General features: G+C 48.7%; 1 protein-coding gene across 3 annotated transcripts in view; it reads right to left on the bottom strand.

Annotated features, from left to right (window-relative positions):
- The window catches only part of FGF9 (fibroblast growth factor 9), a 40,720-nt gene extending 27,671 nt beyond the window's left edge, over positions 1-13,049 (bottom strand). For 2 of the 3 annotated variants that reach the window (XR_014510205.1, XM_083436904.1), the window contains exon 1: positions 11,932-13,049. Coding sequence is in view for 1 of the 3 variants with exons in the window: in XM_083436904.1 (XP_083293030.1) it covers positions 11,932-12,208 (277 nt within the window). In the remaining 2 variants the exon portion in view is untranslated. Of the gene's footprint in view, positions 1-6,192; positions 6,330-11,931 lie in introns of those variants that run through there. The other variant, XM_083436907.1, reaches the window with a different exon arrangement.
- Between the last annotated feature and the right edge of the window lie 6,083 nt (positions 13,050-19,132).

Here is a 19,132-nt window from a genome sequence, read left to right as displayed (position 1 = left end):
GCCATTCCCAGGTGTCTCCATACCACCTGGAGCTACAAGGCGCACTGTGAGATGCAAGAGCTGCTGGCGGCTCAGGACAGAACTAACAAAACATGGATGTCACATAGAGGAGGGAGAAAGGTTGTTTTCTGCTGCTCCAGAGAAGCGGACACAGAACAATGGATCCAAACTACAAGAAAGAAGATTCCACCTAAACATTAGGAAGAACTTCCTGACAGTAAGAGCTGTTTGACAGTGGAATTTCCTGCCAAGGAGTGTGGTGGAGTCTCCTTCTTTGGAGGTCTTTAAGCAGAGGCTTGACAACCATATGTCAGGAGTGCTCTGATGGTGGTTCCTGCTTGGCAGGGGGTTGGACTCGATGGCCCTTGTGGTCTCTTCCAACTCTATGATTCTATGAAAACATCTCAGCTGGCTCAGTCTCAGATGAGCTCCAGCGAGGAATAGGAAACAAATAACTTACTGAGAGATGTTATGTGCAGAGCTGCACAAAAATGTATGTAGGACCTGGGAAACCAGAGTTCAAATCCCCACTCAGCCAGGAAGCTCGCCTAACCTACCTCATAGGGTCGTTGTGGGGATTAAAGGGAGAGGGGGAGAACCACGTACAACAACTCGAGCTCCTTGGAAAGGTGGGGTATGAATGCAATGAATAAAAAAGGAACACATTTTATTTAGGCTGAGTATAAGAGGCAGCAATGTTTATGGGACTGGATACATACTGAGAATTAAAAAGCTTGCAAAATGCACATAAGAAGAGCTCTGCTGGACCAGATTAAAGGCTTATCTAGTCAATAAAATACTTCTGGGAAGCCTACAGTGGGGCATGAAGGCATGATGAGCCCTCTCTGCTCTAGCAACTCACACCCACATCATGCATTTAAAGAACTCAGATATGACTTTAACGGTCATGGCTTCCCCCAAAGAAGCCTGGAAACTGCAGTTTGTGAAGGATTCTGGTAACTGTAGCTTTGTGAGGATTTACCTAACAACTCTCAGCACTTTTAACAAACCACAGTTCCCAGGATTCTTGGGGGGGGGGGCTGTTAAAAGTGATGTATGAGTGCTTTAAATGTACAGTGCACTTTGGACATTGTCTGCGAGCCATGGGTAGCCATATCCAGTGCTACTTTTCTGGAAAAAGAAATGCCAGAATCTCACCACAAACACCTCCCTCGTTCTCGTTCTCTTAAAATGGCAATGGCGCCCACCTGAGAGGGGCCCAAACTAAGTTCCAGTGAGTTCCAGCTGGGGGGGGGAAGCCCTAGCCTTATACCCCACAAATATGTCTAATCCCCTTTTGAAGACATGAAAGTCAGTGGCCGTCATTACAGGAGAAAATTCCTTAATTTCACCATGCACTGTTGAGGGGGAGTGTTTCCTTCTGCCAAATTCCTAATTTTGTATTATTCGGGGTGGGGGACTATTTTTTGTTGATATTACCTATTTCTCTCTCGACAGTTCCTGCAGTGACTAGGGGGGGGGGCAAGAAATGAACCTTCAAGTTTTGTTTTTTGTAGTATTGGGGTGGCATAAGGGGTTGGAGACCTACTTTCATGGCATTTGGTGGGAATAATGGCCTTGAGGAGATATTTACAAATATGGTTATGGTGGAAGCCCCTCCTGTGTTTTCACACTGCTAGATACACCAGCGCAACTGTTCAAATGCAACACTGGAGTAAAAAGGTAAAGGTAAAGGACCCCTGGACGGTTAAGCCCAGTCAAAGGCGACTATGGGGTGTGGTGCTCATCTCGCTTTCAGGCCGAGGGAGCCGGAGTTTGTCCACAGACAGCTTTCCGGGTCATGTGGCCAGCATGACTAAACTGCTTCTGGAGCAACGGAATACCATGATGGAAACCAGAGCGCATGGAAACGCCGTTTACCTTCCCGCCGGAGCAGTACCTATTTATCTCCTTGCACTGGAATGCTTTCGAACTCCTAGGTTGGCAGGAGGTGGGACAGAGCAATGGGAGCTCACCCCATCGTGGGGATTCAAACCGCCGACCTTCTGATTGGCAAGCCCAAGAGGCTCAGTGGTTTAGACCGCAGCGCCACCCACATCACCTGTAATGGAAGTGAAAAGCCCGATGGAGAGGGAAACCAACACACACTGTGGTATGGAGCCATTATCACTAGCTCCATTTGCACTAAAAGAAACCCACTGAAATTAACTAACATTGATGTGCTTAGTTGGATATAACTTTGCTGGATCCAACCTGCTGCCTTGGAGCTATAGCTACTGTGCCATCCAGACTGATTCTTCTACAAGCCAAGCAGAGAAAGAAAACGCATGTCACCACAACACACACACCCCCAATGCATGGGGGAGGTTAGCCACGAGCATGGTGGGATTTCTTGGCAGGTAGACATTGCAATCTGCATCCCACTGCAATTCTTAAGTTCAAGGGAGCCTTCTTAGCAATACTATCGAGCCTGCTTCAAACCAAGGTGTTCTTGGTGGCTGGTCCTTTAGAAATGCACTAAAGTATCTCTTAGAAGCTCTTCGTGTTTGGGTTGGCTTTGGCAATGGGCTCAAAGCAAAGCCAGCAAACATCGGAGAGGAGGGGTTTGGGGTATTTTTAAAGGCTGCAACCCTAAAGTATCTTACTAGGAAGCAAGTGGCAGTCCCACTGAGTTCATTTGGCTTAATATGAAGCTGGGATGCAAATCTGAGTTAGGTTGCTCATAAGTAATAAGCCTGACTGAAGGCAGGGAAAATCATTTCCAAACAAATGCACATGAATAGTATTATTTAGTTTCAATATAATACTTTGGTATGCTGCTTTTATTTTGCTACTTGACATAAGTTTGGATAATGGGATGAGCTATAACACCTCAATACAAGCTTCCATTGTCTAATTAACATCCACACACACCTTTGAATGTTAGAATGCTGTTGTAAGTTAACTTTGAGCCTCAGGCTGATTTTCTAGGGGGTGCAATAGGTGCAAGGGAATCTTGGGCCCTGGGTTCTCATCAGGTTGAAAGGTCATCTGTTGCCATTATTTAAAAAAACCCAAAATCCTATTGCTATAGAAATAGCATAAATAGGAATAATTGAATAGAATAAAAAATAGTAAAAGCAGCAAGAAGCCTGAGTTGATGAAGAACAAGGGGACAGAATTTGCATCCTGGATATATACTATTAAATCCATTAGGCCTCACTTTGCATATGCACATGCACTTAATATGCAAAATCAGAAGATCATCAGCCCTGTTGACACTTTGCCATAAGCCCAGATAAGCTGAAATTCAAAAGCATTCTCTGTAACTTCAAATTACAGAAATCACAAACCAACGAGTACTCTAGCAAGGTCAGTTCTGCAAGGAGTAAAAAGGACTGAAGTTACAAGTCATGGGCCCCTTCCACCCCTACTGATGGTGGTGTAATTAAAATTAATGGACCGCTTCACAACATAAAATCATCAAAGTAGTGCACGCAATAAAAACAGAATAAAACACAAGCTCCTAACACATGCATATGGCGCAGTGGGCATTAGTCCACCAAATCTTATGCCATAATAAAATGTATTAGTTTGTGCACAGCCTCAAAAAAGTATTTGTTCAATGGCCAACCTATGCTGCCCAAATTTAGAAAAATCATAACTGAGCATCCCCAGCTTGCTGGAACAAAAATACCCTGCCAGTGATGGCTGTGATCCTATTTTGTCTTACCAGCCACAGGAGGCACTTTCTAAAGACTTAAATGAAGAGTGCCTGCCCACCACCTATGAAACAGCTACTGCAATTCATCTGCAGCAGCAGGACTCAGCTTTTCCCCCCAGCCTTTGCAAGGAGGCTGTCGCTGCTGCATCATCACCTACGTGCAAACGGAGCTGGAGTCACAAGCTACGCATGGAAGGTCACAGACTGCAGGAGAAGGACATTGTGCAGGTGCGGGCTTTTGCATCACTTTCATATAGAATGAGTTCTCTCCCGTCCAGGGATTTTTGCCTAGAAAACGCAGGTAAGGCAAACTCTCCCTGAAGCTAACAGGATATATAATTGCCAATCGCCCCCTCTTTCCAAAGGGCTGGCTCCTATTCCACAACAGCACGAGGCTTTGAAAGTTAGCTGGCGCCTTTTATTAAAGAAAACTGTAGCGCTACAGAAAAGCACAAGCGCTATACACACAAGTGCCAAGTTTTGGTCATCATCAGAGCAAGCAGAGGTGTGTGCGTATATAAATATATATACAGGGACAGCTTGAATGGGGCAAATATGGCCCCATTCCTCCAGAGAGATCAAGGCGACATTACATGCTGCTCACCCCTTTTATCCTCGCAACAACTCTAGGAGGTAGGTTAGTGTAAAAACAGGCTTCCTCAAACTCAGCCCTCCTGAAGTTTTTGGCCTACAACTCCCATGATCCCTAGCTAGCAGGACCAGTGGTCAAGGTTGATGGGAATTGTAGTCTCAAAACATCCGGAGGGCCGAGTTTGATGAAACCTGGTGTAAGAGAACATGCCTTGCCCAAGGTCACCCTGTGAAACTTCCACACTGGACCTCACATATTGAACATGCACCCAGCACCTACTACAGACTCAGGACCAGAGGTGGAAGGTAGATTCTGCTTTTGCTGCACCAGTGCCCTTGTATGCAGTGCTTTCCCCAGAGGAGGCAGCAGAATGGCAGCCATCAGTTGAGTGGAAGCAAAGCACTGCGCTTAAGGGCTAAACCTGCTGAGTCTGCTCCATCTGCATACAGGGTTCCTCTAGAGCAGGGGTGGAGGGACCTGTAGCCCTCAGGAGCCTATTGGAATATAACTCTCATCATCCCTTGCCACAGGTCATATTGGGCAGAGCTGATGGGATTCCGGAAACATCTGTTCATCTAGTTTGTTAAAGCAAAATAGGTAGAGTAGACATTTCCCTTTGTCCTTTCAGACATACTCAGTCCCATTCAAAGTTCCTGGGTGTAAGGCTACACTAAAAAGACTTGGGAGAGGAAACGGTCTGGCTTAGCAGCATTTTGCCACAATGAGATTAAAGCTTAGAGGCTAAAATGTTAGACTGAACTATAGAATTGTAGAGTTGGAGGGTACCCCCACGGTCATCTAGTCCAACCTTCAGCCATGCAGGAATCTCAACTGGATCATGCATGACCTCTGCTTATCAACCTCCAAGGAAGGCGAGTCCATCCCCTCTCTTTGGAGTCTGCTCCTCTGTTGAACATCTGTCAGAAAGTTCTTGCTGATGTTTAGTCCGAATCTCTTTTCCTGTAACTTTGGTTTGGGTCCTACCCTCCTGAGCAGCAGAAAACAAGCTTGCTTCATCCTCCATGTGACAGCCTTTAGACCTTTGAGGATGGCTATTGTATCTCCTCTCAGTCCCCTCTTCTCCCAGCTAAACACAACCATCTCCATCAACCGTTCCTCACAGGGCTTGGTTTCCAGACCCTTTGCCATCTTGGCCACCCTCTTCTGCAATGTTCCAGCTTGCCAATTTTATAAGTGGACACGCCACCCATAAAACTGGGAATTAATAACCTACCTTGTAAGGGGTTGGTTGTGCTAAAGAAGAGTTCTGAAAAGCAAGCGCTCTATAAATGTTGAAAACTGAAAACCATGTACAGCAGGGGTAGGGGACTTGTAGCCCTTCAAATGTTGCTGGACTACTGTCACCATAATTCCTGGCCACTGCCCATGCTGACAGGGGCTGATGGGAGTTGTAGTCCAACACCATCTGGAAGGCTGCAGGTTTCTCCAACCCTGATGTAAATAATCAAAGAAAGCCTCTGGTGGCATTGTGCAGTGGCTGGTATTCCTGGACTAGGAGACCTGGATTCAAATACTCTTCCCTCAGCTACAAAGCTGACTGGGTGACCTTGGGCCTCACTCAGTTTAACTGACCTCACAAGTCCTTAAAAAAGGAATTGTGCAAGCTACTCCCAAACACCTTGCAAGGTAGAGCAGGCTAAAAGTTTAACAACAGTCTTATTACTTGCACCCCACCCATCTGCCTGGGTTGCCCCAGCCACTGGGGGGGGGGGGGAGCACCAACAGAAGAAGAGTGCAAGCTGCATTTTCACTCCTCCCCACTAAGGAGAAGGGCGTTGGGGGGCGGTGAGAAAGAAGAAGGCAGAAATCGGTTTTAAAGATTGCAATGACATTGTGCAATGAAGCGGGGTCATTCCCTAGAGGGAGGGGCTTGCCTGCCTTCACCCTCCCGGGTCCTAAGGCTGCTACATTTTACCCCTTGCGTTTTCCCAGAGGCCTCGGCCAGGTGGGGGAGCAGGAGGTGCTGGACAAAGGAAGGGGGGTCGCCCTCCTTTCTCTGCAGGATGCGCCCGAAGAAGCTGCTTTAGTACTGCAGGTCCCGCTCCTCTTGCTTATCCGAGTCATTCTCTGCAGCAGCAGCAGCAGCAACACAGGATTTTTTTACGGCAGCGGCGCCCAGCCCGGTGAAGTAGAAGGGGGGAGGGAGTATTCCGCTGCAGCAGCCGGAACCTATCCTATATATAAATGAACTGGAAAGCAGGGCTTGCTCCGCAGCTCAGCGTGCCTTCGGAGTGCAGCCCCGAGACTCGTCAGGTGCACTGCAAGCGGGCGCTGCAAGGACCCTCTGCAGCAGCAGCATGTCGCTCGAGGACACGCAGCTGCCGGCGCGTGACGACACCTGGGGAGCGGAGACGCCTGCGCTCCGCCGGGGATCTATGCACCGTTCCATTTAAAATAATGGGAAAGCGATCGTTTATAGAGGGTCCGTGACGCGCATAAGCACGTGCGAAAGCCCCGCCCACGCTTCCCCTGGGCGAAAACTAACGCTGCTGCTGCTGAGCGGACCGCGAGTGCGTGTGAATCCAACTAGCCGGAGGGCGGGGGCGGGATCGTCCGGTGCTGCCGGTTGCTTCTCTGCTCGGAGCTGATCTGGCCGGAACCCGGACGAGGGTTGACTAGCATGACTCCTTAGCAGAGCTCTCTCTCTCGAAGGGTGGGATTTTTCTCCCTCTCATGCAGTGGTTGTGCTGACGCAAGGACTACGCTACTTTTCCCCATCCCCGGTACAAAATTCCTTAAGTTTACCAACATTGCACCGTCAATGTCCTACCTACACCAAAGGCACACGCAAAAAAAAAAAAAAAGAAAAAAACCACCACCCCAAAAAAATCCCCAATAAATTCCGACATTCCCTCGAGAGATAGCATCCGCTTTGATCCCGCGGGGATCGCGTTCCACACTGGATCTCGTAAAAGAGCTTGCATTTAAAGGAAGACGTTAAAATGGTAAGAGTATCACGGGTCCCTGAGCCGGTGCAGCTTGATTTATGACATGTCCCTGGCACGTGTCTAAAATAGGCTTCCCGTCTAAGGTTTCTTCTGAGAAGTGGGGGGCGGGGGCGGGGTGCATAGCCAAAGCAGGAAACTGGGTCCCTGGGTCCTATTTCCGAGCATGACTTTTAAAACCCCGCCCACCCACAAATACTCAAATGCATGGAGAAGCCTCCTCTTATTCTGGAGCCAAAAGCTACCCAGCTAAATTCGGATTGGAAAGGAGGGTTGCAATCCTGTAGCTGCTGGCTTGGGAGTCAGTGACCTTTAACTCAATGGAGCTTACTTTCTGAGTAGCCTTGAGTTGCGGAAATGCACTGGTGTTGGGCAGCTATATTAGCTGGGGCCTTTGGGCAACTCCCGAAATACAAGTCCCTGGGGCTGGTTCTGGAAACGCATAGGAATGCAAGGACACATGGACACATGCATTATGAAGTTTGGTTTAAAAATAACTGACAACTTGAATAATAAAAAACAAACAAACCTGGGAATTGTAAGGATGCTGCAGTGGTGAGGGAGCCAAGATGTGCCCATACTTCTCTTGGCACACAACATAACTGTAATTCCCAGCATTCTCTAGGGCAAACTAGAACATAATTACTTTAGAGTTTTACCATCTTATGTTGATGCCAAGATACAAGTAGTTCAACAGGAATTACTTCTCAAGATAAAAAGTATTCCAATAGGAAGTACACTGAAATGTACTAGACTTGGACTAATGACAATATTTTTAGGATTGGGTAGGCTGCAGTATATTTTGGGGTCACCTGTCTGCCCTGCCTGCTCCCAGTTAACCCACCACCATCATAAAAAGCCAATCCTTTTTTGAGTGCTCTCTCCACCTTTTATATATAAGCCTTACCTAAGCAGGCGCTGCGTTAACTTTGCATTCTGTACAGAACTTAAACCAGCTGAAATGGTTCAAGGATAGTATAAAGGCCAAGCTTATTATGGAAAGGACTTTTCTGACCTTGGTTTCTCAAGATCTGCAATGAAACCTGTTCAGAAGATTCCAAAGGCTAATTTATGGAATATGGATTTGGCTGGGTTGTTTGATCCATTTGCAGCTGCTTGCTTTCTGCATGTGACATACTGGGAAATGTTGTAGTTTAAGAACCTGGATCAGGCCAATCGCAAACTTGGTCTAGCATCCTGCTTTCACTGTGGCCAGTAGATGTCTACATAAAACCCACAAGCAGTGGCTGCAGCACTCTCCCTTCTTGTGCTGAACTGGTTGGTATACAGGGGCAAACAGCCTTGCATAGTGGAGACAGAACAAAGCCATCATGGCTAGTGGCCATTGATAGCCTTATTGTCCATGACTGTGGCCTGACCTCTTGATGTCCCTATGGATGTAAGCAAGAGAAGTTTCTATCCACACTGCATTCAGCATTCTGTTAACGGAATAATGCATGCCTGAAACCAAGAGTCCCTTAGAACAGCTTGACATAAAAGCCGGTTGTGGGGCCCTGCAGCTTGAGCCTATGCAGAGTTACCCAGAAGTTAGCTCCCAGCGAAATCAGTGCCCAAATACAGGGCACAGACGGGAGGTTTGCAACTTTAGCTACAGACTAGAATTCTCACAATATCTAAACTATCTTGCCTCTCCTTCCCATTTGGCCCTAGATCCAATAGTCAGAGCTGCAGCTGAACAGATGGTGTAAGGATCCCACCACATTAAGCGCCATGAGATCACAGAGGTTTTTTAGTTGTCCACTACACATAGCCTTTCCAAGTAAGTGGCAGAACAGTTCTATATGGGGCAAACAGACACAAATGAGGACAAAATCCCCCGAAATTCTGTTGCACAGGTGAAGCAGGAGCCATTTCACCATCCCTGCACAATAAGCTGCACTCTACCAAAACACATTTTTTTAATAATAATATTTTTTAAAACCCCACAAACTATTAACAAGTACAGGCGCTCTGTCCTTTTTTGCACTTGGCCACCCTAGACCAACCTTTGCCAACCTGGTGCCCTCCAGGTATTTTGTACTACCAACTGGGGGCTGATGGGAGCTGAGGCTGATGAGAATTGTAGCCCAAAATACCTGGAAGGCACCCAGGTTGCTGATTGCAGACCTAGACAATGATCCCTCCATTCTCCACCCCTTAAATCAGTAGCTGCCTGTGATATTATTATTATTATTATTATTATTATTATTATTTAGAGTCACCTTTATTTAAAGAGCAACAATCTTCCAACAGATAATGAGAATATTAAGGAATCTTAACTACAAGGACATAGTTGTTATTGCACTGCATCGCTTCTTGGCGCACCGTATCGGGAAATCCACCTTTTCGCATGTAAAATGAGCCGCCTCCCCCTAACGCGGGTCTTCTGCAGCTCTGCAGAGCAGCAGCAGCTGGTGCGATGGCCCAGCTCAGGCGAGCGGCTGGGAGGAGAGGAAGCGGCGGGGTGTAGGACCCTGCAGTGCCCTCCTGCTGCTGCCAAGGCCAATGCGCGCGGTAGCAGGAGCGCCGGCTCGGCCGCCGTACACCTGCTAGCGGCGTGAGCCCGCGGGCTGCCGCTGGGCTCCAGCACAGCGTGCAAATCTCGCCTCTTAACGCACCAGAGCTTCCTGCTTTTGATCTCGCACCAGCCAGCGTACCGTAAAGACTGCAGCCCCGTCCTTGAGCGCGCATGCACATCCCTGCACCAGATCTCGCCGCTGCTGCTGGCATGCAGAACCACCCCGGAGCAAAAGGGGCGTGCGTCTGCATAGACGCATATCTACAGAAGCGCAAAGCCAACTTCTGCATAATCCCTCAACTTTCTTTCTCCATTTGAGAGCTGCCGAGGAGATCTCTGCTGCTTTGCGCCCCTAAGCCTCAAGTTTACATGCCTAGCGCTGGGATTCTTCGCAGACTTTCGCCCTCCTTTCCCTTCAACTGCATTCAAGAACTATTCTCGTTTTCAGGTGCATGTGTTCCTAAGAGAAAACGGCGCCCAGGCCTGAAAAGGGAACGTGTGCTGCATATTGCAACGCAGAGAACGAGGAGGGGGGGGGGGGAGAGATGCTGTTTCAGGGCTGCAGGCAATACTAGCCCTACCGAGAGTAGACCTACTGAACTTCATGCACATGAGGGCCATTCATTGCAACCTGAGTAGGACTAGCTAGCACCCACTTAGGACCCCCTTAGCCTCTGGCGAACGAAGGGTGACACCGGATGACTTTGCATGTAACGACCGGTTCGAATCTCCAATGACCCCTTTGAAGCGCATCGCTTCCTCGCGAGCCCCGGCATTATCTCCCCAGCTCTCGAAAGCAATAAAAGGAACACAGTTTAGAGCTTGTTCAACATCTGGCATTCAAGCATGGCGGTGGAGAAGGAAGGGGGGAGAAGCACCACGGGACCTTTTCTTTTTCTTTTGTTTTTTGCTTTGTTTTTACGACCTGGTTTTAAGTGCTGTCAGGTGGCTTCACTCACAAGTTAACTCCTTCCAACAGCCGCTGGAGCCAGCCTTACCCCCCAAAGTGGCATTATTTTACCACCCAAACCCCCTTCAAAAAATTCCAGATTATTTTTTTTTAAATAAAAATAAATCAGGCCAGCGCCAGCCCGTTGTAAAAAAATCAGTGGCATTTTGGAGCTAAGGTGACTCCGAGAACGCAGAAGGCCCTCAACATCGGAAGTACCACGTGAAGTCCTCCGACGCCCCTCTCTATACTGCTGAGTCACAAATAGGAGCCCTTGGGAATGAAATCGGCCGAACACGAGACTCTTAAATCTCAGGGTCGTGGGTTCAAGACCCACGTTGGGCAAAAGATTCCTGCATTGCAGGGGGTTGGACTAGATGACCCCCGGGATCCCTTCCAACTCTACGGTTCTGCGATTCTAACACACACCCTCCCCCCCAACTCTGAAAGGAAGTCTGCGCCTGCAGTCGTGGAGCTCCTATTGGCTACCTGCGCTCAAGCATGTGGGCGCACAGCAGAGGGACAGAGGCGAAGGAATGCCTTCTTTAATGACCAAGAGATCTGGGCTTATGATGCAGGCACCCACAGCAGCGGTGGCTATTCGCAAGAGCCGCTCACTGTAGGGGGATCCCTCACAGTGATGGGGGCAGGATAAAGGGGCGGGATCCTTTGGCGGGGGGGGGGACAATCCAGACCTATCTACGGAGGCAGGTATTAAGGGTCTTGCGGTGGGGGAAGAGTGCGAGGCACTTCCTTCGCCCTAGGATGCCGCGATCCTTCCCTATTAAGAAAAAAAAAGCGACTGGGTTTGAAATGGGAAGCACATTACTGACTCATCGGGAGAACGGGCTTTATGAACCTTATTTCTAACAGGACACCTTATGCTCACCTCTGTTGCCCCTTAGCCACAAACCTAGAGGAGCGGCAATTCTAAAACTATGATGATGATGATTTTTTATTATTATGGCCCAGACTTGTGGCTCTTTGGTGAAAAAACTCTTACTTGGACGCTTGCAGGGGTGTCCCGTTTGCATGCCATCTGCAAATCCCGGAGGCATTTCCTCTTCCGAGCTGTTTCAACAACAACAATAATCCTCAGCATCGACTCTCCATCCCATTTCCTCCCGACCAAAAAAAATATTATTATTATTTTATTTGGTTGTGGGTTTTTTTAAAAAAAGGACCCAACTTCTGTCCTTGTCAGCCCCACGGCCACCAGAAGGTTAAATCGCCCATACCTACCAAATCTGCTGTGGTCTTGCCTGGTTCCTTGGATCGTACCATTGGGGAAAATCTCTAAATGAAATCCAGTCCTGCAGTAGAGCTGCCTCCGCCTCAGGATCCCTTTTAAGTGATCCAGGTCCGTCACCGCAGGGCCACGGGGCAGCCCACCCGCTTCCGCCTGGCCCAGGTGGTCGCTTAACAACACGGGGCTATCAGCCGGCAAGACGGGGACGTTCCCAAAGGGTACCGCATCCTGGACGCCGAAATAGTTCCCAACTTCACCTAAGGGAGCCATCAGGAGCGAGGGGGAGGGAGGAGGAGGAGGAAGGGGGGAGGAAGGCGAGCTCGTTTTTGAAGCAAAACTGTAGTGCCGGTGCCCAAAAACCCAAGGTAGAGATCTTTTTCTCCCCCCCTTTTTTTTGGGTGGGTGGGGGGGAGGACGTGCTCCCACTCCACTCTCCCCTCCCACTTGTAGTTACATGGAGGGGAAGAATGTCCTTTGCTTTAATCCATCAATAATAATAAGTAGGATATATATTTTTTTGAAAGTGATCTGCTGCTTCGACTTGTCCCAGGTTCAAGGTCAAGCCGCTGTTAGTCTTAAGAAAGCGCCGCACACCGACATATTTATAAACACATCAGACGGGTCTGGAGGGGTCCAGGGCGAGGGATCATCTATATTCCTCCAGCTCTTAGCAAGCGGTGGGGTCTTCTGCCCATCCGACCGTAATGAGGCTAAAAATCCGTAGTTTCTCCATGGGGCTTAGGAGCAGCACGACCATAGCAACTTCGCCGCCTGAGGCTTTTTTTCTAGTGGGAGCTGCACGCACCGATTATTGTTATATAGGCAGATATATTTAAGATGCACGGGCGACGCCAGGATTTTTTATGGATTCTGACTCCAGGAAGGCATGCGCTGTTTTTACTCTATAACTGGCTGCATACATCAGCATGGACTCCTGCAAGGAGAAAAGCGGGAGAAGAAGAAGAAAAAGAAGAGCAGGGTGGGTGGGAGATCTCACGCTGGCTGGCTGAGACGAATCCCCCTCTCCACCGCCCGGAAGGGGGGGGAAAGAGATTTTTTTTTATAATTAAAAAAATCCAAATAAAAGAAAACTTTTGCCGTCCAGATCCTATTATCCCGAATTCTCCGGAGGAGGCACCGCGGGTGCCTCTCTGGGCTCAGCCGGGCCGGCGATCCGCACCGAACAACGTGTCCCACGGCTGCTCTCTCTCGGCTGCCTCGCCTGGGAACAGGTGCCGCTTCCGCAGGGCTCCCGGTGCCGCGCCGCCGCCGCCGCCGCTGTCCTCCAGTGCCGAGCTGCGGCTCTCGACTGTGCCTCTTCCATCCAAGCGCGCAGGGAAAAGTGGCGCAGGAAGAGGCATTGGGCTGGGTTTAAGGTAGTCCAGCTTGCGGGCGGACACGGATTCCGCCCAGGTCCTAGCGCGCAACGCTACCTGCTGCATTAGAGCGGCGGCGGCGCTCCCTTTCCATCCCAGCCAGCTCAATGCCACCGAAGCGCCTCGCGCGAAAACCCAGCCAGCCAGTCGCTCCCTCGCTCGGTCTTTTTGCTGGTCTGCGGCACGCCAGGCTCGGCGGCGTTGCAGCTTGAAATCGGCGGAGAACTTCTCAGCCGCGCGCGGATTCAGGGGGTCCTGGGCGCAGGGATTAAAACCGGGGGTGGGGAAGGAGATAAAGGGGGTGCAGCGCGCGCGGCGCTGGGTCAAAGCGTGTTTTGTTCTGGGTTTTTTAAGGCGGGGATCCCGGGCTTAGGTGCTGGGTCATCCACTAGCGCGGGGCGTCCTTCCGGAGAGGAGGGGAAGAGCGAGCCAGGAAAACCTCTCCAGCCAGCCCGGTTCTGTGCCGATTTCGTTTGCAAGTCTGTCCCCCGCGCGGCGAGCCTGCTGCGCAGCATGGGCTTATATACTCGGAGGTGTGCACGCTTTATGTGCGCGTTTGCTACTCCCAAGTCAAGGTTGGGCAGGGCACGCTTACCTGGGAGTAAGTAAGGCTCGCCGCGCACAGTAAGCGGACTGGGCAGTAGGCGCGCCTTAGGATCGGGGGCGCGAAGGGGAAAGCGCGATCGGCGCGCGGAGCAAACTCCTGGGAGGTAAAACGGGGTGCGATCCTGCGCACCTTTACGAGGGTACAAGTTCCGCCGAATTCAACGGGGCTCTGGCCAAGGGGGTTGCTATGTGTGCATGTGTGACTGCTCTGCAGGAGCGCTCACTTGCTAACCGGGCGCGCCGCTGAAATGCGTCTATAGGATACCAGGGAACCAGATACCGCCCCGCGGTCTCCCGCTTCTCCTGCAGCATCCAGCAGCCCCGGGCCCTTGCGAGGAACTGGGGCGGGGCGGAGCCGCGAAAGGACTAGTCCCGCCCCGCCGCACGTGGCGAGACGCCCTGGAGGCGCCGCCACGTGCTCGGCTCCGCGGGGAAGGGCTTTTCCGGTCGCCACGCCCGTGGAAGCCGCCGTCGGGAAATGGCTCCTCGTCACAGGGGCGCCGCAAGCCCACCCTGGGGAGACGGGAGCTGTCTCAGGCTGAGTTCGGCCACCAGATCATAACAGCTCCCTGTGGTCTGCACTCATTCTGCGGGGTTTAATTCCTGCCAGCCCCTTCTGGAGATGTTGGGGATGAACCGACGACCTTCTCAACTACTGCGCTAGAGCCTCAAAACAAAACAAAAACACCCAGTGAATGGTGTTATGCAAATTATTACCACAGGCCAAGCTCCAGGGAGTTAAAGAAGTCTGGGATGATCTGTAGATGCCTGGTTCAAATGGCGATGTGAATAATAACTTCAGACCTGGGATTTATCTGTGTTCAGACTCCGCACTACTTTTTCCAGCTGTGGGGTAATAGTGACACCGGCACCTTTGAGCATATGCAGAATGCCCGTGTTGGGTTGCAGGGTCTACATGTCCAACAGGGGCTAACAGGCAGCCTTGATACCCACAGAGATCCACCCAGGGTCCCTTGTGTCCTTCGCAATATGTATTGGCACCCCCCCCCCAAAAAAAACCCACACCCTTGAGTCATGGTGTGGGGAAGATTGGTAGCTTCTCTTGCATTTGATCTCGCTGTGACTGGCATCACATCGCCACGACACATAGATGTCCCACTGCATAGTCTGATAGGTGATTTTTGCTCCCCCAGCAAGGGCCAGTTTCACCCAAAAACACCCCCATGTATACCTCTGGATACCCAGAGCCTTTTAAAATAACTTTGAGCACTTCTGCAGAATAAACGTGAATCTCTTAAGGAGCCACAACATTTTTTGATGCACTGGATTAGAAACAACTCTTACCCTTCTGGAAATAGTTGGAATTTCAACATGTTTCCCAGCGAGAGTGACTTCATCACTGTGCAGCAGAACTGCAGCCGTCGCAAAATTCAGCAGGTCCAACTGCATGGGCATGGCTGTGCAGCTGCCCCCCGCCATCAAGTAAATAAATAAAAATACTTAACTGACCATTTGCATCACAGATAACTTGGTTCTGCCACCGCCCCCCACATGAAGCCTGCCCCTCTAAAATAAATCCTGGCTACACCCAAAGGTCCAGGTTTTCCGGTTAAGCTACCCATTGGTGCTTCCAGACAGGAGTTTATTGTGGGTTGGTCCTCCTGATGCATGCAATTTGGGTGGGTGGAGGGGCTGCATTCACATGGCATGATCATCAAAAAGCCAGCCCATATTTTTGCTCCATTTAATCCAGGTTTACCCTTTCTGGGGGAAACAGTAAACTGTTGCCAATTACTCATTTGCAATATCTTGAAGAATTGCACACACACACCCTCCAATAGAAGCACATTATGACAGGTACTTTTCATGATGTTTCAATTAATAAAATGGATTGGTTGTATTTTCCGATGGGTTTGTAAATCAAATGAAAAGGCTACAAAAACTAGAGTATGTACATCTAATTGAATATGTATCTCTCAGGCTTTGTTTTGCATGTCACAGTGTTCACAAGTGATGTTTTTGCAAGTGACAGGCACACTCATACACACAAAACTGTGTGAAGCACACTTGGAAGGAAGGGGGCTTACATTTGTGTAAACACAGATAGGATCAGGTTGCACAGATGCTTTTTAATCTAGAATGCACCACTTGTGAATATCATTATGAACGTCATTTTATTGATTTGTAGCCAACCTTTCGGTCTTCATTTTAGGGAAGGGTAAAGAAATGTAATAGATAATAAAACCAATGAGGCAGGACAGAAAATGGAAGGTAGCTGTAATCAAATGCACAGATTCTGCCCAGTGCATACATTTCATCTGAATTACAAATGCAGCAGGAAAAAAGAATTGAAATGTCAGCTGCAGAAATGGCCTCCAAAGGCCATTCACAAGCATCGCTTGTGGAAATGCCTTGAGTCTTCTGAAACAGCCCAGCCAGCTTCTTCTCACCGGAGAATTCCTGTTCTTCCACTCAATTGCTTTAAACATGTTTTGGATTAGAGGGAGAAACAACCTGCAGGCTCCAGGTCCCATATGGTCCATTTCATTTTCACAGAAAACCAGGAAGTCGGAGCAGGTTCTCTCTCCTTAATCCCACCTCTCAATCTCTCCTGTGTTCTGCTGTCCCTATGAAAATAGCAGGCTCTTTCAAAGGAAATCTCCATAACCGGAAACTTGCAAGGAGTGGCTACAGAGAGTCATCTGTCAAGATGCTGAGCTCCACTTTCCTGCCTCCAGGCGGTGGCTTAGACGAGGCAGTGGCTTAGACGGATGATCCCTGTGGTTATTTCCTATGGATGCCTTCACCTGAACAAAGGCAAAGAGCATTAGGCAATCCTCTAGGAGTTCATTCAAGCAGACCTGCCTCACTTCTGCCTTCCTCACCATGCTCCTGTGTTCGGTGGAGCTAGGGGCGCTGTCAGGGCAGGACTGGCTGCAACATGTGGAAAGCCGGGCCGGCTGGGTTGGGGGTGTTCCCCTCATTCTGCTGGGGAATAAGCTGCCTTACCCAGCAGTGTAAACAGGGGTGAACCCCACTCCCAAGATTTTTGTTGGGGGGAAGCAAAAAGTTGTTGAGTTTTTGTGGGGAGATCACGGGTAAAAATCCCCCCCAAAATAGGACATTACAAGGAGTGGGCTTTTGTTACGGGGGAGAACCTTTTAAATATTTTTCAATAATTTTTGAGGATTTAAGGGGGCACTACCCTCTGCCCCCCTTAGCAACGCCCATGAAACCCCTCCCCCCAAAAAAAACCCCTCAACAGATCTGGCTTTGCACACTTTGGTGTAAATGAAGTAATGCCATCTAAAGACGAGTCCCATAGAGTCATAGGAAGCAAGCAAATTAAAACTAATACAGTATGCAAAGCTGGAGTTGGGTGCTGAAGGACCATTGAGGCAGCAATTCAAGTCTCTGGCTGCAAGGTGGCAGGTGGGCTGGGAAAACAGTTTATCACTATTAAATCTATTAAATTGGGTGGGGTGGCAGAACCATACAGGGCACCAGCCTAAATTATGCTGCTTTGTATTAAACTGGCATGAAGTATGTCAGATCCAGAGCTTGACCATGGGGTTAGGATCCAGTGCAATGCCCCCTCCTGCCCTGCCCCCACTACTTCTCTTTTTCTTAGCGTAAACCAGCATAACATTTACTGCATAACATTTATCTCCAGAGATCTACCGGATCCTAAGCTGCTCAGCCCTGCTGTTCTGAGCTCAGGATTATGCCCTAAAATAATTTTATAAATTCTTCCATTTCAATTGCATCTTTTGCCTTGCCAACCTAAGACACCACACACACTTCACTCATTTCGTAAAATTTGTACACCTCTTGATTGTAAAAAGACAAAACTCAAAGCAGTTTACAGAAAATAAAACAGTAAAAGGAAGAAAAATACACAACCATACTTTAAAACATACGAAATTTAAAATTCTAAAGCCGATTAAAATTACTTTGACTTTCTCAGCATCTGGACAGGTGCTGAAAAGAGTAAAGGGAAGGCACCTGCTTGATCTCAATAGGCAGGAAGTTCCAAAGTTTAGGCGCTGCCGCACCAAATAACTAAATTTTTACAAATGCAAACCGGCCAGGTATTATGTGGCACCTATTACAGTGCTAGTTCCATTTCACCAATCGAAGCGATCAAGTGGACACGCGGGGAAAGCAGTCTTGTAGGTCCCAAGTTGTTAAACATTGAATAGTTTGTTATATTGATACAATATTCTTACCTTGCATAATTTATATAGGTTACAGAATTCTCCTTTTCTTAGCACGGAATCTGGGCTCAGTTGGTGATAAGGTCATCGCAGTGTAGGCATTATCTGCTTTTGCCACATTCAGGTTTTTATCCCTTTTCTATGGTGGCGCTGTGGGTTAAACCACAGAGCCTAGGACTTGCCGATCAGAAGGTCGGCGGTTCGAATCCCTGCAATGGGGTGAGCTCCCGTTGTTCAATCCCAGCTCCTGCCAACCTCGCAGTTCGAAAGCACATCAAAGTGCAAGTAGATAAATAGGTACCGCTCCAGCGGGAAGGTAAACAGCGTTTCCATGTGCTGCTCTGGTTCGCTAGAAGCTGCTTAGTCATGCTGGCCACATGACCCGGAAGCTGTACGCCGGCTCCCTCGGCCAATAAAGCGAGATGAGCGCTGCAACCCCAGAGTCAGTCACGACTGGACCTAACGGTCAGGGGTCCCTTTACCTTTCATATGCGTGGAAGCAGAAGGGTTGGAATTCTGATCATAGCAGGCACTTTGAATTAAAAATAAAATGGGTGGCACATTAAGTAAATTTAATAAATAAAAATTAATATAAATAAAACAAGACGCCTATTGTATGTATGTTTCCTGAAGCAATCTCCCATTCTGATAGTATACAAATTTTCTGACCACTTAGCTCTGTGAAGTGGGTTGGACTGGGAAATAGCTGTTTTCCCAAGTTCACCAAATAAGTTTCATGGTTAAGAATACAGTTCTTGTTAAGGAAGGTTTCCTGTCTCCATATCCGAAACACTGTCCTCATTTTATACATTTCCAAATACCAGGCATGTGGATGTTTTATAGGAGTGCCTGAATTAGGGAAGAAAGTGGGTAAGAGGGCATTGAATCGAAATACAACTGCTGATAAATAAGCACAACTGAAACAGAAAATTCTATTTTCCCCCATCCTCAAATGAAGAGCTTTAAAACCACTAACCTAGGACTTTGATGTTTTCATTACTCATGAGTTTCAAACTCAGAACGGGATTGCAAGC

The sequence above is a fragment of the Podarcis tiliguerta genome, assembly GCF_965153285.1.
Source record: "Podarcis tiliguerta genome assembly, chromosome: 4".
Taxonomy (NCBI): Eukaryota; Metazoa; Chordata; class Lepidosauria; order Squamata; family Lacertidae; genus Podarcis; species Podarcis tiliguerta.
This window is presented reverse-complemented; position numbering and strand designations above follow the sequence as displayed.